The sequence below is a fragment of the Falco peregrinus genome, chromosome 4, assembly GCF_023634155.1.
Source record: "Falco peregrinus isolate bFalPer1 chromosome 4, bFalPer1.pri, whole genome shotgun sequence".
NCBI classification, from domain to species: Eukaryota; Metazoa; Chordata; class Aves; order Falconiformes; family Falconidae; genus Falco; species Falco peregrinus.
Window position 1 is genome coordinate 36,350,189 of NC_073724.1, and position 26,174 is coordinate 36,376,362.

General features: G+C 36.3%; 1 protein-coding gene across 12 annotated transcripts in view; it reads right to left on the reverse strand.

Moving 5' to 3' along the window:
• The window catches only part of DMD (dystrophin), a 1,160,159-nt gene that overhangs the window by 290,220 nt on the left and 843,765 nt on the right, over positions 1-26,174 (reverse strand). For all 12 annotated transcript variants that reach the window (XM_055801176.1, XM_055801179.1, XM_055801178.1 and 9 more), the window contains one exon: positions 8,907-9,024. In XM_055801176.1, the coding sequence (XP_055657151.1) occupies positions 8,907-9,024 (118 nt within the window). The remainder of the gene's footprint in view (positions 1-8,906; positions 9,025-26,174) is intronic.

Here is a 26,174-nt window from a genome sequence, read left to right on the forward strand (position 1 = left end):
AGACCTGCTCCATTTCTGCTGCTGCAAGCAGCTGGAGGTTTATTAAACTTAAGAATTCCAAAATATCTCAAATGGTATCTGAGAAGCTGATAAGAACAAGTCTAAGAGCAGTAGTTAACATCTAAAAATAAAGACTACTATTAGGCTATCTTTTTCCCCAGATCTCACACATTACAACCACAAAAGTAATGGGAGACTTTCCGTACAATGCCGTGAGAATACCAACACTTCTGATTAGGCCTGTGTAACCATCTCTAAATCCGATACAGCGCTACTGCATCACCTACTACAGACAGAACCCTGGTCTGAGCTGTGACAGCAATTTCCAACAAGTCCTAGCAAGAGGGCAAGAGGGGGGGAAGCAGGAGGGCATAGCCAGAGTGAAAGACGAGTACAATGACATGGTGCAAACAGAACAAGGGAGAAGGCAACACAGAAATCAGTTACACAGATTAATGTAAAGCAGCATTTTCCATATGGGGGACAGAGAAAGAGAGAAAATGGAGGAAACACAGGAAGGCAGATGAAAATATAGCTCTAGGAGTCCTCGTGATCTTCAGGATCACGTGGGATCACTTCAGAGCCAGTGAGCTCCTCCCACAGCCTTCTCTTCTGCAGGCTAATCAGGCCCAGCTGTCTCAGCCTTTCCTCATAAGGGAGATGCCCCAGGCCCCTCATCAGCTTTGCAGCCTTTGCTGGACCCTCTCCAGCAGTTCCCTGTCTCTCCTGAACTGGGGAGCCCAGCACTGGACACAGCACTCCAGATGGGGCCTCACCAAGGCAGAGCAGAGGGCAGGATCACCTCCCTTGACCTGCTGGCCGTGCTCCTCCTAATGCACCCCAGGATCCCACTGGCCACCTTGGCCACCAGGGCACACTGCTGACTCATAGGTAACTTGCTGTCCAGCAGGACTCCCAAGTCCTCCACAGAGCTGCCTTCCATCCAGCAGGTCAGCCCCCAGCCTGTACTGGTGCATGGGGGGGTTGTTCCTCCTGGAACAGTTCCTGGCCACTTCTGTACTTTAGGGATTTTCTACCAGATGAAACACGTATGAAAATCTCACAATTCCCGAAAGTGCTAACCATCCATTAAATTCTGTCATCTTGCCCAAATCTAAAAACAAATGCAAAATCCAAATTAAAATTACTGTTTAATCCATTCTGACAAAAGATATATCCAGATATATGAAGTCCACTAATAAAGAATTTCAGAATTGCAATGTCAACATTCACAAAGAGAATGCCTGCAAAAAGTAAATCCCAGCAAACATTAAAAAGAAAAAGATGGCTAAAATCCATGCAATTTAATATTTTTTAAAAAAGTAATTTTTTGGTGCTTGTATAAGCTGACTGAACATCAACATTTAAAACTTCAATTAAAATAAAATTAGTAATTAAAGTTATTATCTAAAAATATTGAAACTCTATATAAAGAGAGAGAATACTAGGATGTTAATTAGGCTTTTTGGGGGTAAATGGGATGCTTTTGTTAAGAATTGAGCTTTATAACTCCCTTAAAGAAAAAAGGGAATGCATCCAAACCATATGATGCAATACTTTTGAGACTATCAGACTACAAACATATGAAGTGGTGCTAGTATTTTGCAAAAAAATAGAAAATTCCTATATAAAAAATAAAATCAAATCAAATTTAAAAATCCATGATTTTGACCAGCTACACAATCACAGATTTTAAGGTTAGGCAGTAACTTTATTGATTGACCAAATGGACATTATATAAACACTGTAATAATATTTCACCAGTAGATAAGGAATAAAAATTGCTTAATAAAAATATTTCTTTAACATTGAAAAATAATTCTTAAAATATAGAATATTGATACAGTTATAAATAATAGGCAGTGGTTTAGCCCTTTTTTCACTTTTGGAACCTAATAATTTTGGATATTTACTTGCAAAGGAGGTGAACCACAAGTATGGTATAAGTGGTATAAATATTTTTAATGGCAAATTATTAACACTAGTCCTTTAACATAAAAAATTGACTGCATATATCTGGTATCACTCAAAGAGAAAAAAAAAAATTGTTTCTGATTATCTGGCCACTACACACAAGTCAATGGAACACTCTTCTACCACTGACAAGATGTAAGTCAAACCTCTTCAGCATTTATTATTTTCAGATTTTAAAATATTTTATATAAGTGTTAATTATCTTTTGTAAAATGAGATTGGATCCAATTTTGCAATCCAATGTAAATAAAACCAGATTTATTGCTATAACACTATAAATCGGAAACCTCACATTAGATACTTGAAAACTCTAAATAACTCAGTGCTTGCTTTCCTGAAGAAATGCAAATTCTTGGCAGTTTTAGTCAGGTAAATGTTTCAAAAAATTATGTTAACACTTCTCTAATCATTTAAGATACAGAAGTTATCCTGAGAATCTTAAATAGGCTTGAATTTTCTTGGTACTATAAATCAGAAGAATTTTTTTGTCTGTATCCTGACTGATCAACTCTGTTGACCAACAGAGGTTATAAAAAGACGCAAAGCAGATTCAGACACCAGCTGTCCCACAATGCCATACCAAATCCTTCCCTAGGCTAAAGTAGGAAGTTTGTTCTCCTTCTGCCAAGTGATAGTATGTCCAAAATTTTTCAACCAGTTAACTTCACATGCCCATGGCTACATCATACAAAAATGTGTAACCTGTTAGTTTGAACCATTCTTCTACCAAACCATGCTTTCCTCATTCAGGGTGTGTTGGTTGTTTTGTTGTTTGTTTGTTTTTACCTTTCTGGACCTAGTTGAAATTATTTAAAGGTATTTTAAAAGGCTTTATTTCCTATCACTCTTTCTGAAAAGACTCTTCTTGCAGCACGGCCTTACACTTCTCACTGTATTCTATCTTTGCAGTTCGCAAGATCACAATTAGCTGAGAGTACACATCATGTTTTCCTGATGAGGGATTTGGTCAGCCATTCTGCTGTCCTAGCCTTTTGGGAAGCTAGATGACAAAATTTTATAAACACTAATGATTTGGGCAAAATTAAGTGCCTCTATCCAATACACCACAGACTGATTTCTAGGAACATAAATCTTAGGAGAACGTTCTTATCTATCTAGAAGTACCTGGTTTAGAAGTAGCCAGCTACATTCCACCTGAATTACCACACAACACAATTATCTAATTCTCTTCACGGGATTGAGAAGGTAAGTGAGCAAGCCACCAACAATCATATCACTTAACACACTTAGCAGCTCTGGGGCTACCAAAAAATCTGTGCCACTTTCACTCATGAATATCAACAGAAATGAAAGAAGGTCACCTTGCAGTCTCACTGCCTTTTTGGGAGCACTATGACACCTTAAGTAGGCAGCTTAGAACTTGCCCTTTGTCCACTGAGCCATATGTTTCTAGTATATATAGCCTGTAATTCCCCAATCATTCAGACATTTCTGGGGCATGGTATTTCCCATTCATAAAGGGGAAGCATTCCAAAATAACTTCTTATTCCTTCTTACAATGTCCCATAACTGTCTTACAAATCCTGCAGCAGCAAATCTGTTCCAAGGAACTGGTTTCAAATGAGGTACTCAGTAACATGCTATCCCTTTCAGAACTCTAGTTTTATCTTGTTATTGATGTTTCTTTAACTACAAATGGTTTATACCTTCCTACATTTCCATGGCACAGAGTTGTCATAGGAAAACCAAGGTTTCAGCTGTAAAGAGGTACATCAGGGTGATTAATAAACTTTACATCTTTATGGCACAGGAAAGCTATAACTCAGGTTCTTGAGAAGTTCTTGAAACACATGGAATCCAGACAATAGAATACTGGGGTTTATGCAATAATTCAGCTTGAAAATACTAGCAAGATAACTGGGCAAACTGTATACAAGTACACTTTCCTTACATTTTTCTTTTACAGTCCTGGAAGCAAGGACTTTTACTACTGGATAACAAATTCCAGATTGTATGAATTACTTTTTTCAAGTGGTAAACTCTGTATTTGTGTTCAATAGGACTAAGAGAAAACCACATTGATGGCAGTACAATGGAGACGGCTATTTTATTAAGATGTTGAGAACAGTACAGCTGTAATTCACTATGGAGTTGCTATATACTTTGTCATGGAAGTGATGACAAGTTGATGATTTTGCCATAAAACTGTCAAATACAGCAATCTATTCAATAAAGGCATTTTTATGGAGTGGCACAGAGACACTCAGACTCTTTCAGATTCAGATTCAAGCAGAGCTCTCCTAACAACCAATTATAACATAGCATTTTTTTTTCTCCAAGACGACCCCCAAACAAACAAAAACAAACCACAAAACCAAAATAAGTCTTCTGAAGATATCTTCTATAAATTATTCATACATTGGTGGACTTAAAAACTGCAAAATAAAATATCAGAAGGAATCATTTGGTCCCAGTGTGTAATTCTTAATCAAAATAGTTGTCATTGAAATACTTATATCTATTGCTATTATTTATGTATTTAATGTAATCAAACTTAATTAACCTCTCAAGTGATATTTTGAGAGTTCAGTACATTTCACACAATTGCTGAAGAAAGATGTGTGTTACTTTGCCTTCTTATAATCTTGAAAGGGAAATTCTTTGGTCACTAAGAGATTATTTCTTCATAGAGTTCTATAAATATTCATTTTCATACCTCCTCTATCACTTACACAGCCAGAAACAACATTACAAGATTGGGATGTAAATTACTAGCAAAGTAAAACTGCAGAAAGGTTAACTACTGTTATCGTTTGCATGTGTGTGAACACAGCAGTAAGAAGGCCTGCTGTTTAAAGTTTCTTACATTTCCAGGATCCAGCAAGATCTGACATAGCCTTTGAAATTACTTTGGTATTTCTAATTCTAAGACTGCAAATTTGGTTTTATTATCTCTCAGTATATTTCTATATTGACTTGTTAGTGGCTTTATGTATTCCATACATAGGAACTGATGAAAAATAAAAGGAATTTTCAAAGTTTAATTACTATATTATATTCAAAGTTCCTTATAAATTCATTCCATTTAAAGAAACAACATTTTCATCAGCAGTAAAGCGAAGTGTTTTGGAGCTGTGAGGCATTATGTAGAGAAAAACATTACTGTGCAGCATATGGTTCAGTTAGAATAGAATGCTTTATCAAGGGCATTCAAAGAGCAGAGAGGAATCTTGCTTTTCCCTGCAAGTTTTCCTCAAGACTAAAAGTAATTGTTATACTTATGTATTCTCTAATGTATAAGTTGTAAGCAAACTATGATTTACATGGAATAAACAGAGATTTAAATATAACATTGTGTAAACGTAACACAAGTTTTACTTTATAGAGCAGAGTTCTTTATATGTAGTATAGCTCCTGTAATTTCACACAGGTAATCAACTAAGGGTGGGGAAAAAAGTTTCAAATGAAATAATTCAATTGTATGAGCTTATTTTTAATTTCTGTTTTTATTTCCTAAAATCTTAAAAAAGGCACTAATGATTTCTAAATATAATTCAAAGTTAGACTTTAATGAGCATAATATACATATTTCTGCAAGCAGAATGACTTATGAGTTCCTACTGTTAATGCAGAAGTCAGAACCTTCAGGGTTTTAATTCCAGTTGATGGCACGCTGACACATCCTGTGATCAAGAATGTATGACGAGGAGCTGTCTTGTAGAGTAGCTACGAGTCTCATTTAGGACTTAGAATATATTTGTTCAGTGATATTGGCCAGATGATTGTGTTGGGTTTTTTTACTAGCACCTTAATAGCAAAAGGCAATGAACAACATATCTGTACGAATTAGCTCCTCTTTTCAGCTTTTTACTTCTGAGAGTGTGAGATCCCATGCTGCAGCCTGGAGAGAGGCAGCGCACTAGGTATAGTCAAGTCTATCAGCTCCTACGTGACAGACCAGTGCAGCACAGCCCTGCACTCCCTTTCCTTCAGGATGGGCTCCGAAGCATTTGGCACCTGGTAGTGTGACATTACAGAAGACTTCATGTGAGATTGGTACACGGCTGCTGCAGAGGAGCATGAACGACACCATGCTGATGCTCAGGTCATGAAACTGCATAGACTGAATGAATACTTATAACTGCTAAGACATAACCATGGCAACCTATTTGTATTCATGAAGAGGGGAAAAAAATCACAGGACATTGGAAAGAGTCTGCAGGTGAGGTAGGCAGGGAGGACTTGTAGCAGTACTCTGGTGCAAAGTCCAAGTGTAATGGAGGGGACGCTCTCTAGGGCTGTGGGGAAAGCGCACCCTTAGCAGCTAGAGCAGGTTCTCTGGTCCAGGGTTCAGCTCTCGCTGCGAGCAAGATTCCTGGGGATAGACATGGGGACAACACGCTGGTGCAGTAGGCTGGGCTCAGTATGTGCTGGACTGCAAGGCAAAACTGCACTAGGTGAGAGCACTGTACAGCACAGCAAACTTCAGAGTAGCTGTGTTAAACAGCACACAGTTAGAGCACCCCAGCTGCGCTGGGGATGGGAGGAGTCTTCCTATGTTCAAGACAGTATAGCACTGTGAAGGGAGGGGTGAACTACCCCTACAGTAGCTGCAGCAAGAACAAGTGGATCCTGTCTATACAGGTGTTTACCAGGCCTAAATCTAACCAGACAGAGAAATCTCCATCTTCTTCATGCAACATATGGGGGGTGATGGGGTGGTGGGGTGGTGGGGGGGGGTGGGAATTATGCCATTAAAAATCAAAAGAACAATGGTAGTTAGGAAGTACTTTAGATGACAGTATGCCACATTTGGCATATATTCAGAAAAACCTTATGTGTCACTTTGTAAAGTTCTAGCATTATTTTTTTCCCCCTGGAAATATCATGATCTCCTTAAAATTCAAAAGCAATAAATACTTCTTGAATAGTGTTTAGTACAACCTACAACTGCATAAATACAAACTAACTAAGCATGAAAAAAACTCAATAAATCTAGTTTGCTGCCTCAGAAGACTGGATCAAAAATGGCCCTGATTATACTTTATCTCCCCCAAGTGCAGAAACACAGACCCTGTGTATTTCTGACAATAAATATTCTGTTTACTTTAAAACTATGTCATTATTAACAACAGGATGATGTTAGAAGATGCTACACTACAACAAGATGTACTTGAAAGAACATGAAGGAACATGACCTCTATCTACTGCATCATAAGTTGCACTTTTGCAGACAAGGATATTGAAAGTATTAACATAGAAAATTAATGCTAAATCACAGCAAAAACTAATCTTGTATACCTTAAGTTCAAAACCAACTAATCATTTTGGGAATTCTTAAAGATAAAAACTAAGAAATCATCTCATAAAATATATTCACTATACTGCTAGCCATAGATGCAAGCTGTAATATAGTTGGGTTACCACATACTCATTCATGATTTACAGTCTGATAGCTTGCTTTCCTTTTTTTTTTTACTTTATGAGAAAGAAGCATTTAATCTCTCTTAGAAGGCAATTTCACTTAAAGTGAAGTGCGGTTTTCCAACAGAACAAAATTTAGTCATGCATACAATTCACATGAGGGCAGATAAGAATTATGCTTGCATTTCACATAAAGTCTACAACTCTTATCCTCAGAAGACTCTTTTCAGAATTAAAAATGAAAACATACTAGAAAATACTGGTAGGATTACTACATCTGTTGGCTTTGAATAAGCACTGTAAAGTTAAGGTATATGTACACACTTAAACTGAATTCAACTAAGTACATAGTTCCAAAATTAATTTGCATGTCAAACAGGAACAGGAGCTTAAGTAATATATAAGCACTACCATTTCTTCTCAAACTTCAAATAAAACAAATAGTTTTTCTGTGTCTTAGTAATATGTTTCAAGGCCAGGAAGAGAATAGCAATTAAACGATATGATTTTACATAGGATGTAGTCTAAGTAATATCTGTTTGTGCTACTAACTACAATACAGTTCAAACATGCAATGTGATTTTAGCTTATTATGGAAAGTACTATACCTGATGAAATAAAAATAAAAAAGGAGGTAATAAATAAATAAATACACATCTACTTTTAATTATTGGGATAAGGAAGTTTAGCCTATGTACACCTTCAGAGTCATCCGTTTCAGGGAACAATCCCTGGTTTCCAGGCCAAGATGTACGGAACAGTTTGTATCCACATAAAGTGAATTGACTGTGTCCACATGCAAACCATTTGGCTTGGGTCTTCTCTAAGCACTACAGGAGACCTCTAGGACCATAAGAAATTATTTTTTTGTAGTTTTCAGTCCTGAGTACTCAATAACTGAAGATATATAACAGGCCACCACAAAGGGCTGCTTTTATAACATGACCTTGACAGTGTGTTTTATCTATAGTGAAGAGCATAAGGACATGTCCAAGGGTGACAAGACTAAGTCTTCAGTAGAATTCTAAAGTGTAATTTACTAATTTTTCCACCTTAGACACAGCTAGTTGGTTAATTCTGGAAAGGGAAACCAGAACTGAAGAACTACTACAGACTAATACAGAGCATTGTCAGACTTGTGCATCAACTGAGAGTAGATGAAAGAGGCTGTGGCTGTACTATGAGGGATGGAATTGAAAACATCTTACAAGCCTATGGCTGCACTCTGTGATTTCTTCTTTTCCACCTTGTTTAAGAATAAATTTATTGCTTTATCTATAGTGATCATACTCCAGATTTTCTACAATATGCTTCCACTATAAAGACAAGCAATATGAAATTAAGGTGAAAAATGTGAAATATATGATCAATGACTTTCACTTGCATTTCTTCTATATGCAATTTGGAAAATCTGTGAGAACTCTCTCCTGATGGAACTCTCCCTCATGGCAAAGACATAAAGTGTCTGAAAAATGCTATGCTCATCAAGTATTACAAGATTTTCCATATTTGCTGAAACATCATATGATAGCAGAATCACCACTTACTGCGGTCAGTAATTATTGTTCTGGCCTCTTGATTGCTTGTCTTGTTTTTTAGATTTTGTGCTGCAGTTATTAGTTCATCCAGCTGGGGACGTCTTTGCTCCAGATCCTGTAGTATTGCCTAGTTACACACAAGTACAAAAATAAAACAAAGAAAAAAGCATGTAGAGCTGTTGAGAAGACCATGCATAGAGACTTTTCTTTGTGCCAGCTTGACCTAAAGCTGAAAGACTGCTATTTCAAATAATATGAATAATTTGGTCTAGACCTTCCAAATAATGTTGTTATTCTTAACATAAAAAATCCAAGTATAACTTGTAAAAATACTTGTAAAAATACATATAAAATTACAATTTTTTTAACCCATCAAATTATGCAAGGTTAAGCTATTTTCCTCTATAAAGCTATAGAAGGATAGTATTCATCTATATTCTTTTAGATTTTACATTATATATTTTTAAAAGATACAGGGGCTCACATTCTTACCAGATTAGGCAGAATTTTCCTAGTAACTCGTGAAATTTAATTAATAATGTTTGTTTCTTAATATTTTAAGACTGTTTAATTACTATCTGTGGGGTTAAGGCCAATGTAAGACTGTTAATACTTCTTTTTCTGTCCTGACATCTTGCCTAGTAGAAAGGTAATTAAACTCACAATAATTTATATATTAGTCAAATGGATACAGAAAGGCCACGCAATCTGACTAGAAAGAAGTGGATCTAAAGTTTTAGAGAAAAAGATGAGCTTAAAAACCATGACTTATGGTCTTTAAGAGGTAATAAAAACTACAACAACATAGCTTGAGAGATAATGGAAATGTTTGAAAGTAAAGCATATAAGATTTATGCATATATTAGTTTACATGATTTTTAAGGATTACTGAAGAGCAAACAAGGCATCAGCTCAATGATTTCCCAGGTAAGAAGCATTCAAGCACGTGTTTAAAAGACATTGACCAAATCTAGCAACTTCAAATCCCTATCATGTAGCTTCCAGAAAAGATGCTCATTAGATTTCCCAGTCTTACGAGTTAGAAGTAGCAATATTTATTACCAAATTATGAGGATATTATTTTTTTCCTGACTACAATTTTGAATCACCTGAACAGAAAAGTATGCTGTCAGATACCTAGTAGGTACAGTATATCAGATATTAAGCTGACACCAAAGGTCAATGGAGGATTTTTATTTTTCAGGCTTTCTATGTAGACAATGCTAGATAATCTGCTAGCATGCTCACCTGGCCCACTATGTATCTTGAGTATTTAACTGTCTTTAAAGTCTTCCCTCATCCCCAAATGCTTTTATTCTAAATAATCATACTTTAATTTAACAAGCTGTTGTTCACTGACTGTACTAGGTGGAAAAGACCTGCAGAGCCTGATCTTAAATTTGGCCCTCCAACCTGAGATTAGAGCTACATGATTTCACCAAGTTGAAGGTGACAGGTAAAGGCCTTATATCATCTTCTGCTCAATGATATTAACAAAAGAGCATGAGGATGTCAATTCCAGTAACTACAGCATGTACCATCAAAAGTAATCTAAAAGCTCCACAGTTTCATTTTTGTTCAGTTACAAGCTCTTCAGCTACACCCTGCAGAATTCTTGCCTTTAACTTCTGTATCAGAAGTTCTTTGAAAATCTATTATAACTGGCTCTCTCAACTCATACCCAAAAGTCTGGATGGTATTTTTTCACTTGTATACTGATTGGCTTGCATACAGAGACACGTGGTTAAAGTGGCAGCTTGCATAATTAAGCGAGGAAAAAATTTCTCGTTAGAAGTCCCTCTTTAGTGAAAGCACTCAAGAAAAAGAAATAAAATCTACTGATGCAAGTACTACCTCTAGAGATTTACGTGCCTTCAAAACTCTGTTTTCTAGGAAGACCAGTTAATGAGTGACATGAATTTCACAATAGAAAAAACAGTCCCATTGCAGCCTAACATCTGCATTATACGTATTGACAAAATGGACTGCATAGAAGGAACGTTAAAACACATAAAACATACTCAGATCATTCTGTGGCCTCCAAAGTAATATTTTCCTTTCTCTCTCCTGCCCCTACCCAGACACTGTTCAGAAGAAGAAAAGCAATTTCAGTGATTCTAAGATCTTAGGCCAACAGTGACTCTAAACTGGTCCCTAAGGTTTCCTAAACATAATTCTTATATTTGATATACTGAATAGGAGAATGATTTATCTGATCCAGCCTAAGTCTCCAACCAGACATTAAATGCTGTGTTTGTACCGCAGAAGAAAGCTTCTGCTATATGAAATCTAGTATGAAACAAAGCAATAGGTAAGGACTGCTCAGTAAGGATTAGCTTGGTACCAAAATGAGCAAATGGAACAGATGTATATTTAAGTGCTTACAGAAGATTTACCCACAAGACCTATCTGCAGTTCCTGAATTGGATACTTAGGAAAACTAGCAATGCCTCTTTAAAGTGAGTCTTGCTAGCTCTGCTGTTCCCTCAGGGACACAACGTCATCCCTATATGGACTGTGAGGACATCCTTCCCTCTGCCATTTAATGTGAATAAAATTACTTTCTGCTGGATATACTAACGTGCATTTTTGAAAGGCCATGAAGGACATCTTGAAACCCTTATACTATGAAGAGATCTGAAGATTCTTGCACCTGTCAGGAGGTGATTATATATAATTACAGGAAATTGGTTTTTATCTTAGTCTTAGAAAGGTAATCACTCAGAATAAGGAAAAAGCAATGTTCCTCAAACTAATTTATTTTTTCTTTGATTTAATAGGAAGTGACTGAGAACCTTACCCAAACAATGTTCTATTTTTTTTTCAGTAAAATTTTATTAATTAAAATCACAGTAAAATTGTTATGATGTTTATTGGTACAATGTTACCAATTGGTACAATCTTAAAGATTTCATAAATATACATTCCACATGGAACCTAAATTGCACACACAAACCCGGATGGAAACTTGGAGGAGTAGCTACTAAAGCATATTATTCCTGAGCCTTCCTGTTATCCTGTAGCATGAAATAAACAGCAATACTTGAGCTCCACTTAAAGTATTATCAAATTCAGAAAAATATTCTGTGATAGAACAAACTAATCATACAAATTGATTTTGTGGGTAACAAAAATACAAATAATTATGCTAGAAAGATAAGTGCTTTGAAGAATACAAATTAAAAGACTGTCAAATAAAATTTTAGGGAATAAAATAAAACTAATATGTTTCAAGTATTAACTGAAACGATCTAAAACAAACAAAGATAAAACCCAAAACCAAAATCAGAAACAATTCAATGGAGATACTTTTAAAAACTTTTATAAATTCAGCCAAATAGTTAATGTAAAACCGGATCCTCAACAGAAAGCTAAGTAGACACTATTATATGTTGTTACAACTGCCACAGGAAGAAAAATTTTATAGTGGCACCTTGGTGGAGGCACAGCAGATGCAACAGACCAGATGCCTCCGGTTTGGAATTTAAGCACACTGAAACACACGTGCTACGTAAAAACAGGTAATACAGAAAAAAAAAAAATATTATGAAAGGAACTTAATAAATTAAACATAAATTTATCTAGTACCCATCAGGTCACCAAAATCACGGGGACAAAGACTTAGGGAGTCAGTTACACTAATAGGATTATTATTTTTTTTTCTAATAAACACCTGTTTTCTTGTGCATATGATTTCCCTTTACTGTCATTTACCTCGTGTTCTGTAAAGGCACAGTCATGTATTCTGCAAAACATTATAGATTACATTTTAATCAAGAAATTTGTGTTTAATAATAAATGTAATTCAGCATGTGTATCAACAATTAAGAAGGACCATTGACATCTATGGTTGTACAAATACATCTTTAAACCCCAAAAGAGCTTTTCTTTTGCTTCCATACATCTGTGAGTGCCAGCATAATAATGCTTGGTGACAGCACAGTAATGGAAAGATGAGATTCAGTCATCAAACCTGCCTACAGTTTGTTAGAAAGTGGTGCTACTCACTTTTAGCAATCTTTCCACATTTGTGGACAGCAGCTGCTCAAAAGAAAATATCCAATTTTCAGGTTCCTAACTTTTATGATTTCTTTTCACAAAATGGGGATTGAGGTATGGAACAAATTGTTTAAGTCAGCAACTGAAATAACTTGTATAAAAATTGCTAAAAAATAAACTGAAAAACTGAAACAGGTGAAGTGTGACAAATTCTTGGTAGGACTGCAAGATTTGAGACAGAATTAAAATATTCTCTAGCTTCATAATATACAGCATGCTACAGCCTGCATATTTGTCACTCTAGCCATGTGTGTAGCAGTTTGTATAAAAGATAGGATCTTTAAAATCTATTTTTTTTTTCCCTTTTTTCCTGACTTTATGGCAAGTGCTTTATCACACCAAAGCCAGGACTTTTCATGTGCCGTTGCTGAACTTCAAACATATAAGTGGGAGTTAAGCTTGCCATTCTGCAACATTATATATGATTGTGCCTCAGTCTGTATGCTTCCTTAGAAAGGCTCTGGGTCTACTTCATAACTGTTTTATATTCCTAAGCTGAAAAACGTCTCTGAAAACAAGTAATTAAAATCCAATAACAAAACAGAAAGATTATTGGGTAAACTAGGTCCCACAGTTCCTTTTTAGTGTTTAACTGAGGAGTCTTCTGTAGTGGTAATGACTACCAGGTCTTCTTAATTTTTCTGCAAATTTACATGCTACCAGTCGAATATATTTTGCTACCTATTTCATAGATTTATTTTTTTTTTTACTAGGTGAGAAAGTTAACAGTGAATGATCGGAAAAAATGTTGTTTGGTCAAAAAGGAGATTTAGAGAAGATTTAAATATTTAGAACAAACTGGAAGCGCCATTCTGTCATAAACAACCCGTGACTGAAGGCTAAAACTTCCAAACTGTTAGGGATGGTTTATTTTGGCCCTCTCCCAACCTTGTTTAATGAAATGAACAAGTGGACCACAGAAGCACAATTAAATGAACTCAATAGGAATGTAAGAGAGAAGAAAGATATACTTTTCTTCTTAAGAACCTATTCACTCCTCCAAACTCACCATTATTTTCTTTGCAAAAGAATCATTTTATTAAATGTTTTTGAAGAAGTTATTTGCTCATCCTTTTCAAAACTTTAGACACCAAACCTTATTTTTAAATAAAAGATGAAACAATTACTTCCTGAGTAAAATGTATAGGTTTGACAACTTTCACTTAAAACAATTGAGTTTCTTAAGGCTGGTTGGTTCTCTAAATATAATGTGTTATATACACACCTAGAAAGCTTCGGAAAAATGCTTGCTAACAATTTCAGAAAATGCAGATATGCAACACCTACAATTCATCTGCATAATAAAATTGGCTTTGTTAAGTTATTCCTCCCAAGCACAATTTGAATTTGTTTTCTTGTCACTAAGCAGAAAGGGAATACAAGAGAAAACTATCATTTACATACTGTCTACATTTAAACATAAAGTTATGAAATAATGAAAGCAATACAATGCTGAGGAGTTTAATTTTTAAAATTTTTCTCTTGGCTATTAGCTGCTTTGTGGTTTTGCTCCAAAGCACGTATAATTTTAGGAAAATAAGAAAGAGTGTCTAGAATTACTATTTAACAGTGTTCCTAGCTGATTTGTACCTGTCAGTGAAATCAAAACATTAACAGACTGGACACTATGATTTGATTTTGTCTGATTGATTTATGCAGCTTAAGTTTTCATAAACATATTTTTATGCCCACTTAAAGCCCACTCATAAGAACAGCATAAGTAGCTCTAACCACTGTCTTAGTAAATGTATCAACCTCATCAGTGATGCTGTGGGAAAGCCACCAGTGACAGCGTATCAGCTGTCTCATTAGATACATGAATAAAGCATCACAGAACTTCTTGTATGCTTTTTGTGTCAGTCACTCAACAAATTATGTTGGTGGCATTGTAAAAATCTAAGAACTGTTCCTTTATAACTTATGAATTCTGGTTAATATTAGAAAGTTATACAGTGAAAAGTGTGACATGCTTTTGACGCACACTAACCAAACCAAGCAGAAAGGGGAGTCTATAATTTGAGACTCCATGCTTTGATCAGCAACATAAGATGATGGTGATGGCTGGAGCTAGGGTAATACTCACCCTCTCTCTTCCTCCCCTGCTCCCCATTTGTTGACAGAAAAGGATTTTGGGAGAGCAGGTGTAGCAAGATCTTTAAGGAAAGGTGACCGAAATGTAGAAGAAGAAAAAATGCTTAAAATTCTGAGTTCACAGGGAAATCAACTATGTTGCTCCAGAACTGCAGGAGGCAGATTGCCTTTTGCTCATCCACAAATGGGGTAGTTGGAAAGGAAAAGTACATGCAGCATGGCTCAGAGTCACAGGTTAGGTACAAGACTGAGAACTCCTGAGAGGCCAAAAGGCAGCCAAGGCCCATTGAGATTTTTTTTACCATCCTCACAGACCAACCACCAAATTGGATACTGACACTAGGGAAAAGATGGCATACACGTAGGTTGCAAGACAAAGATAATATGATTTGAAGCAGGTCCAGCAAAGCAGGATGTGCCCTAGCCTTAGAAATAAAAAGGTGGAAGCAAATAAAAATTCACCCTACAGCTGAAAATATTTTCAGGCTAGGAAAATTGGCTGCAGAGACGTAAGGACGCAATGTACTAGATCTCCTGTAGAGGACTGCACTAGAGTCCATCCAGTGGCCAGGATGGAGAGAAGATGGAGAAGAGATTAGGAAAAAATTACAGCTTAACATTGATTCATTCGCAAACCTTCTCAGATAAAAGGAATTCACTCTATTGTAGCCATTGCCAGAAAAAAAGGAATAAAGCTAAAGGTGTATCTGTAACAAGTGGAACAACACTTAAAAGATTTGGGTGTTTGGCTATAACAAAATCCATTCAACTAGCAGAACACAGTGATAAATCACCTGTAAGAATTCAAGACTGAAACTGGATTACAGCTCTAAGGATAAATCTGAGTATACGTGAACTGTGTATGGAATTACAACCTTTTGACCCCATACAACGTGGCTATTCAATACTACTTTTATTTGCAATAAAGTATGAGCGTCTAAACTATCAGGCAAAACTATTCCAGGGTATCTTATGACACTAAACAACTTAATGACTGGGAACCACTGTTAGGAGCTACAGAGCTTCCCCATTTTCTCTATTAGTCAGCAGAACCAAAGTCTCTCAGCCCATAGCTACCATTTGTGGAATGTGTATTTGCAAAAGTTACAGTTTTATTTCTCCTATTATTTGGTCCCCAAATTATCCAATTTTCTAAGGAAAAGATTAGCCTGAATCAATTTTATGCCCTGAAGAAACCAAACATAGAATGACTTCCGCAGTTTCTGCTACAGAATCGGGAAATCTTTGGTTACTTTTACTGGAAGTTTTTTTCCAGTAATAGCAAGTATAAAACAATTAAGAAGAGTAAAATGGATTGGCAGAGCATCATTTGCTCTTTATTTATTTGCTCATCAGTTTTTCTTTAGTACCTTATGACACTAGACAATTTTGTCAAGAATAATGTAAAATGAAGAAAGACAATTTCATCTGGTTTGTTTGGGTTTGCTTTTGAAAAATAAAACAAAAGCTGTTACATCAATTGTTTCTTACAGTGAATTTAATAGTATTTAACTTTCTCTGTGTGCAACATGTTGGAGGAAGGCATTTTTTATTTACAATGTCCGATAAGAAGTGTTGGAATAACTCTGGAATAGCGTTAGCCAAATTGAGTCACTTGTATCCTTATCTTTATCCATATCTCATTGTCATTCTGAAAAATTAGAATCATACAAAGTAACAAGCCTAATTTCGGTACCTAAACCTTTCTGGTATATTCAGAAAAGTTTTAGTCCTAGAGCTATACCTCTATCTTTAATTTCTGTTGCTTTGTTCTTTTGTGCTTGTTTCTTTGTTTTACTTCTAGTTTTTATTCCCCCATATTTCCATAACTATGCACTTAATTATGTCTAGCAATAACACAGAAGGTAAAGGTAGAAACTTGAAAAATTCTGATATTGTTCCTATTTCATTAAGAGTGAAGGAAGGAAGGAAATATATATAATGTGGATATTTCAAGTCCAGGAAAAATATTTGCTTTAAAAGATGTGAAGATTATGAAGACAAAACAATGGTGTACTGCAAAAATGGGTTATTACGAGTTTGGACTGGGCAAGACTTACCTTTATAACTAATTTCAAAGGGGAAAGCTCAACTTCTCAATTGCCAGCAGAAGTCTGTAAATTATTAATACCATCTTGTCTCAGCAGTGTCACAGAGACAGCAGTCTTTTGAAAATATCCTATTTAACACTCAAAACCTGTAATTTATCCTTCATGATGTGAGAAGCTATGAGGCAGGTTGAGAAACAGATGTAAGTGCTGCACACTTGAGCATCACTACATGTAGCTAAAGTAGGAGCTGTAGCTGAATTAGGTCCCCCAGTCACTTTGTAATGTGAAAAGTGGGTGGAGAGTAGATGCCTCAGGAGGGAACTCAGCCACACATAGACTGTGTGGAGAGACACCACTGCGTGACTAGCAAAAACACACAAGCATTCCTTGTCTTGCCGCTGATGATGGGTGTCCTGGTGATAAGGGCCAGGTCCTTGTCCTTGCGTTCTCTTTCCTGTCGTGGGACTCCTCAACTCTTTTTCTGAGCAACGGTGCCAATTCAACAGAAGAGGCACAGACCAATACTGACCAGAACAGCCTGGTGTAAGGGACATTTCTGAAAAGTGGGAGATAAAGACACTGAAAGCAGGTGACTCACTACCGGGATTGATGCCTTATCCACTAGAAAATGTATAATGGGAAAGAAAAAGGTAGCAGCAATTCCTCCTGCATTTCCAGTGAATGCCCTTTTGATATGCTGGTGGAGAACACCTGGCAGGTTAAAGCACATGTTCATGGGAGGCAGGTGAGGGAGAGCTTACTCTAAAGATGGGTACTGGATTTTAAGCTTCTGCGGAGCAGGTTGGGAGAGCTTTCACAGGCAAAAGCCAAACTGAAGGAGCACAGCAAATGGCACTACTGTACAGCCGAGCACCAGCAGAGCCGGACAGGGCTCTTAGGGCTGTGAAAAAGGCATCTACAGTATGCAATTACACCTCATTCTAGACTTTTCTGTCATTCTGTGGTGCCACCTGTTGGTCAAGTACAGCTTGATGCAGAGGATAAATTCGCTCATGATCAGGACCGCTGAAGAGAGTTCTCAGATAATACAGCAAATATTAATTATGGAAACAACATTGTTGGAAAGGTATATTGGCTAGAAATTGGAGGCAGAAAAGTTCAAACAGAAAAGGTGTAAATTCTTAATAGTAAGTCCATTTAAAAATTAAAGCAGAGGACTAAAGAATATAAGAGATTTGTGATAGAATTGTGTAAATCAAGACCACATTAATTTATTTTTGTAGTAGATAGTCAGACAGAGTTTTGAAGAGCAAGAGGATTCCCCATGTAAAATTCCATGGATTATGGTTTCATAAATAGTATATGATGATAGCAGTCCTTCTGACCTTGAAGTCTATGAAACTATGAGAAATTAAAAATATATTTTGAATTTAATTTTAATTCCTCTACAATGCCAGCTTATCTAAGATAAATTTTCAACATCTGTTTCCTCAAATCAGTATCAGTCCTACTTGGTTCCCCTTCCCTCACACAGATATAATGCAATTTAAATATATTTAATCAATTTCTGACTGAGAACAATGTTTAAGCATAAAGTTAAGCACAAAACTGGAGCTATTTCTTGTTCAGACAAGAGGAACTCTTACTACAAACAGTTAATGTATTTCATCTGTAACGATTGCTTGAGGCAGAAGGTGCAGACATTGATCAGTAGCTTTCAGAGGAGCCACACAATTCTACTTCAGTGGAAGGAAATTTAGCATTTTTCTTTTCCAGAGAGTACAGTTTTATTGTCTGAATGATAGTTTCAGAAATACATCTGATGTGAACAGAAAAGAAAGAATCACTAGTAAAGTCGAATGACACTATGGTAATAAATGCAGGAACTAATAATTTGCTTTATATGTGTATTTCCATATACACACACAGCTATATAGAAATATATATAGATACATTTACTGATTTTGCAGTGGGCTTTCACAGTAACAAAGACGGAACCAAAGGAAAACAAACTTCAAAATTAACGGCCTGCCTTTGATTTCTGTTCTGTAACTGAGGCCTGAGAGACAATGAGCTTCAGAATCATTGTCTGGTAAAAACAGAGGAGATTTCTTGGAATACTATTACAAACTACTTATGAATATAATAAATGTTCCTGGCAAAATAAAAATAACCTTGGAATAAACTTCACCATTAAAAGTAAAAATATCCTTCTCTGTTATCTTTGTAAAGTAGTTTTGAAATACTGACATTTTTCCAGAGACAAGATTTTCTGTGCATTGCAACATACTGTTTTGTTGCAGTAATTCCCTTGCTTTAGAGAAATAGAACTTGGTTTTTAGTCACTCTTTAGAATACACACAATGAGAGAGATATAAAATTCTGGAATAATCATTTTCATGTTTAAGATATCTGAAAATTTGGCCTTACCTGATCTGTGATATTTTCACTTTTTACTCACTAAACTAGTAAGGTGCAAGATAATATCATACCATACAGAGGATAAGCTAAGGACTGATGGGGTTTGTTCTCCAGGGGTGAAGAACCCAAATTAACTAGGAGACTGTTAAGATGCATCTGGACCCTGTCTCCTGCTCACCCCCTCCCTGTTACCATAACAAAGTTAGTTTAACTGAAAGGCCATATTGGGAGGTGGAAACAAGAGCTTCCAAATGTGTTACATTTTTAATAATTAATGATTTCTATGTCCCTATGGAAATGAGAGCATTGCTAGATTGTGACAAGCAGTTCTTCAAGGGCTAAATCCTGGAAGGACTCCAGACTGAGGTCACTGGCTTTTTGCAAATACCACCTTGCAAAACTGGGAGGTATTTTACAGTCTATGCTGCTGAAAAATATATCTATCTTGGAAATTTTTTCTTATTTAACTTTCTGACCTTTTATTCCTTCTTGTCTCTTGAAAATTATCACATACACATATGCTGTTACACTTCTTTCCAGTGGCTTTTTCCACCAGACAAAAAAAAAAGTAAGATTTATGTTACTTGAGAGCTACATTTGAAGGCAAATACTATTTTTTTGTCAGCTATTCATTTTTAACAAAAGAAAACTGAGTTTAGGAGGCTACTATTTCTGTAGCTTCTGCTTTATCCCTCCAGCATACCCTTCTAAATACCTTCTCTCCAAGCATTAGAAAATGCAAAGATGTAAATTGTAGCCATTGTCCAAGGGATTTGAAGAACTCTTTAGAAACATGTGCTGAGGATCATAAAAGCAGGGATAAACAACCACACTAAGAAATAAAGTGAAATATTACACACAAGACAGAACAGATGCCATTACCTTTTAGTCCCGATGAACCAGCTAAAAGCAACATCAGTTTATTTATCCATGGCAGCACAGTATATTCTGGTTAAAAACAAGACCAAAAAACCCCACCCTCTGAAGCACTGACAAGTTTAAGAGTTACGGCTCAGTGTGTCCTTATACTCTATATCAGCTGTTTTCTTGGAAGAGGTTGCAAGGGCTACAGAGGTGCCACTGGCTGATCAGTTCTAGTTGATGTGGCAGCCACCATGATGCCACTATGCCAGCTTACTTCTATGGCCCTCCTTTTGCAGTCGGTCTGCACCTTGTGCTAGAAAGTTCAGAGGCAAAACAAACAGGGACATGACTCTAACAAAAAGCAACAGGAGCAAACTGACAATGGAAAAGCAAAATGGATGAGCTGCTTTACTGAAGATGGGTACATGAGGAATGAAGGATGACAGTTGGTGGTGTACAGGTACCTAAAGTAACACATTTGTCATATTAACTTGAGTGATGTTGACCGAGAATGCCAAATTAGTGCAACACCAATAGCAGTAGTGTAGGATGTTATTAAGACTGGGGTAATAGAGAAGTGTGATCAGAATTTTTTTCTTTTTCTAAACAGATTCCTGACAGTGGAATAACTGCTGTCATTTCATTTTTTCTTACTCTATATTCCAGGTGTAGATTAGCGTGTAAATAAGGATGTTTTAACTTTGAGTATGACCCCTATCTTTCTTCAAAATAAAACACCAAAAAAATCCAAAATTCAAATGTAGTTCTGAAAAACTACAAAGACCTTTATCAGCTTGTAAAATTTTAGCTTCCTTTAAAATTTTAATTACTGATGCAGATGTGCAGGCATTAAGAGATAATAAATAATTATAACAGATTCACCATGTAAGCCAAGGTATACTCTTGAGTCATGATGGTTTGTTGTTTTCTAATGTCACAGTAGATCAAAGGAGAACTTTTCCAACTCTCTTCCACAGCATAAGAGACATTGCATATGGAAATCAGATCAAATGACTTACTCTCTTGGAGGATTGTTCCTTATCATAAACATCTAAAGTCACATGAGAGATATATTAAGAGAGATTTCTACACATGCACAGAATTGCATAGCATTTCTGGCTGAGGACAAGATTATTGAATTACCTCCAAGTTGAAGTTCTATCCATAGATTACAGTCACTCAAACATTAAACAGCCACAAAGCATGATCATACTCATTAGTCATACCAGGGGAGGAGGGGAATAATAAAAAAAAAAAAAAATCAGCAACTGCCACAGCATCATTAACCCAAGAGGTTATTGTAAGGTGCCCAGACTCCAGCGTACCACTGCAAGCTGGACATACATTCCTTAGAAGAGGGAACAGTAGTTCCTGGCCAGCTGTACCCACACTGCTTCCTTCCTACACAACTGCTTAGATGCAGCTGTGCGGTACCCACCAGCTCACCTGCTGGAGAAGGGTGAATGCCTCAGGCTGAGCACAAGCACCAGAGCATGAAGGCAAGTGCATGAAGGATGGGGAAACAGAAATTAGAGTCAACAGCAGGATAGGTACATGAGAGAGATCGGGTGGAGGTATAGGGAAAGGAGTGATACGCAAGAGAGGAACTAACTGGTATTTAAGCTATGCACTCCAGCAAGGCAGTCAATCCTCAATTACCTACAGATGATTTAACTCAGTTCTGGATTAAATACAAGATGGGGCAGAGGCACTACAGCTGATTCAGTAAAGAGCTATCTTAGGTCAGATAGACTTGACTAATGCATGCAGAATGCTGTGTGAACACAGTTGTGTAATTTCTGCAGCCAGCTCAGCAGCAGGGCAACTTTCAGGAACAGCCTGAGTTAATGAGACCTGATGAGTCTCAACTGACTGAATGCAGAACTACTTACCTGTTCCTACATCTGCTCCCCAGCTTTATCTCATTTAAAACAGCTGCAGTGAGCCTATCTGTAATCAAGGCAGCTCCACAGTATTGCAATACTACTAGCATCTGTGTATACAAATTTCTTAGGGCAGCCTGAGGATACCCGTACTAATTCTCCGTAATTTAATCTTGCATGTGTTTCCTATTATTCCTATTGAAAGAATATTTTCAAATATTTGTTCACTATTTCAACCTTGAACTCACTGCTTAGTCAGGCTATTGCTCAGAACCTGCTGCTACCAATCCTTCTAGCTATCTGATGTTTTTGTTGTCAGTCTTTACTACATCTTCTACCAGGGGAAAAAAAATAACATCTGAAACATATATATGAATACATATACACACATGCTCACACACAGGTAATGTGAAACGGTAGACAATAGTCAGGTAAGGAAAATAACCCATCACAGAGACCCTAAATAGCTTTTTCACTGTTATCCACTGTGTTTGTTATCTCCCTATTGGCAACAAGAGTTTCAAACCTATTGCTCATTTCTCTTCTGCATTATTATAAAAGATGGATATTATTTCTGCAGATGCTTTAAAGTTTGTAATCTTGTTTTGTCACAACAATTTTCCCAAATAGAATAAAACAGTGACTGAAACTTTTGAACTGATAGTCTGAAAAAAAGGTTTGTTTTAGCACTAATCCTCATGGTAACAGCTTCAGGGCAGAAGGTCTCTGTGTGAAAGACAATAAACAAACAACGCTAATTTTGTTACTGGTATGATACCATTCTTATCTAGCTCAATGTGAATTGTGATGTGACAGCTCATGAATTTCAGCTATAATACTTGGGAACTTACTAATGCAATCTCATAGGCATTAGTAGCTTTACTTGAGAAACTGCAACGGATGGATATAGTTCACTTTTGAAAGAGGGATAGAAAAACACCCAGGAAATTTTAGGTTAATTATTCTGAGCTCAGTTCTAGAACATACGATTAAGCAATCTGTGAGCAGGGCAAAAAAAAGCAAGTAGCAGCCAACCGTTCGTCAAGGGTAAATAATAACCAGTCAACTGAACTTCCTTCTACCCAGAGCTGTAAGTTTTACCATTAGTGGACAACAGGTAGAAGTTGTGTCTGGCACCCTTAGCAAGGCTTCTGATACTACCCATGTGACATTACCACAAGAAAGTTAGGAAATTTTAATTTATATGGAAATTAAACTGATGGGAAAACATAACTTGAAGGTACTATATGGGAAGGCAATATCAAGTGAAGCTACATACAGATTTGTACTGTCTAATATTTATCACTATTTTCATTGCTTGGTTGATGGAATAGATGGTACATTTTTTACACTCACAATAATGCAAAACCCAACTAAACAGCAAGCACTTGAGAAGAGGGACACAATCCAAAGTTGTCTCAAAAACCCTGAGAATTCAGTAATTGGAAAGCACTAAAATCAGTAGCTGAATAAACTGGATGAGCAAAGGAATGGGTTGCAAATGACTAGACAGATGGTCAGAAATGTAGAAACAAGGACAGAAATTTAAAAAAGCAGGATTTATTAGGTCTATAGAAGATTGAACTGAAGTATCAGCTTTCAAATATATGAGGTTATTGCTGAGAGAAACCTCTCAATTTCCATTGTGGTGACATAATTAGCTAAATTGCAGCAGGGGTATTAAAGTTGGAGACAAACAGCTTTTGAACTGCAAGGATTGCTAAGCAGTGGAAAAAATTCTGTAAAGCAAAGTAAAAAAAAAAATAATCTTGACTTAAAGAGCAGGTTAGAGAGAAATTATTTAAGTCTAGTTCATCCTGCCTGAGGCAAAAATCTGGACTGCACAGCCTTTCAAATCTCCTTTAAGCCCTATTTATTACACCTGTCATTTCTTTGTGGGGAAAAAAAAAAAAAAACCTCTATAAAAAGCAGCATGAAGAATAAGATAGAGCCCTATGCTAAATTATAGCATAATTTTTTTCACAGAACTTTAAAAGTTGGTTTGCATAAAAACATAATCATATGCATTTCCTATAGCTAATACATTTTCAACTTTTATTTTGATTACTTGATAACAATGGAGAAAAACAAAAAAGGAAGAAGGAGAAACAGTACCTGCACACTGACTGACTATAAGAACACTTACTAAATTTTTATTTTTTATTATATACTTCATATATAAAGCAAATCCTTACTCAGGATTTCATCCCCTGAGTTAGCTTACTCTGTTATTGAAATTGGCCTCTCTTTGTCATTGTAGTTTCTCATAGTATGATGTTTTTAAAGAAATGACAGTGAAAAATGTCAGGGTAGCACTTTCTTTCTCTATTTTTAATTCTACTGAAAACGGCTGGCCTCAATTTCTTAGCTAAGATATAAGGAGCTTCTTTAACTGACATATCAGTTTTCTCAGAAGTTTGTGAAAGAATCCTAGGTGAGCACTGTAATATATGAATGTAAATTATACAGGAAAGAAAGGCTCTGGGGGTGTCGAAATACTATTATATATTCAAAAGTACTTAAAAATAAAATCAAGTTAATTACCTAATCTCAATAATTAACCCAGAATTTATATTCCAGGTCTGAAGAATATGATGAGTCTGTAATCAGACGTAACACAAGCTGTCTATGAAAAGGGAGATCAGAGAGGTTGTGATGGCAGGAGATGTGACCGTAATGCGAGGCTTCACTCAGTGCTTTAGCATTGTGATTCTGAAACTGGGCTCCCAAATCCAGCAACTGCTGCTCTATATGCCTGCCTTCCCCATATGGCAGAAGTTGGTAAAACCACTCTGAGGAATAAAATAAACAACATGTGTCATTTGCTTGGAAAGAGCTGCCATAGCTTTTTGTTAAATAGAGTCCTGGGCTTCTTTAAAGAAGGCAACAAGCACGCAGAGAAGAATTATTTAGTTCAGGTAGGAAACATATATATATATAAAATATTTTATAAAGTCCCTCAGAAAAGAGTTGTAAGAAAGTTGGCAACATTACATAAAAAGAAAGATTCTCTACAGAATGTGTATTTGATTGAAAAACAGAAAAGAGGTGGTAGGAGTATGCTGCATTCTTGTAGTGGAAACTGGTTTAAAACAGGTAAAAGAAAATACTCCTTTTCATAGCAGGTAGTAAAGCTTGCTGCCATAGGAGGCTGTGAGGGCCAAGAGAATCAGCTTTTTCAGAGAGGGATTAGACAGCATCATGAACAACAGGCTGAAAAATAGATACTACAAGAAATAGGCAGTAATATGTCTCCTGATATCCCCAATTCAACAGCTATAAATGCTAGGTGTGGGGGCAGCATGATGGGAACAGTTTGCAGAGAGCAGACAGGCTGGTACATTTTCCCTGCCCAACCTGTCCTAAGGTCACCACCACAGACACTTTGCTGGGCTAGACAGAACACTGGTTTGACCCTGTAAGGCATTTCTTATGTCTCAAATGTGGCGAGACCCAAGTTTAGTCGCATTTATAAACCTAATTTTTCTTTTATTTGTTGTAGGTCTATAAAATCCAATTCTGTAACATAAACCACTGAGAGATGTCTGGCAAATACAGTCATGAGAGACCAAAAATATTTGTTAAGAGCAATGTTGTCCTCATCCAAACCCATGCCAAATCCTGCGCAAGATGTTTCTTTTTTTTCTTCCCTAAATTATAGGGAAATCTGTAGTGTTATAAATAGATCCTCTTTCAGTAGTAAACAGGAAAAGGATTTGATTTGTTACTATGTTGGCATAATATATTATTTATGTTACTAACACATATCTTTTCTAGCTGTTGCTAAGAAGAATCTCCAAACACCTGACTTTTTATCTAAATCAAGGAGAAAAAAAATTAGTAAGCATGATACATATTAAAATGCTTTCCATGTCTGCACCATATTCCAATTATTTAGTCATCACAATTTTCCTTTGGAATGAGAAAAATCTGAAAAAGTTGACAAG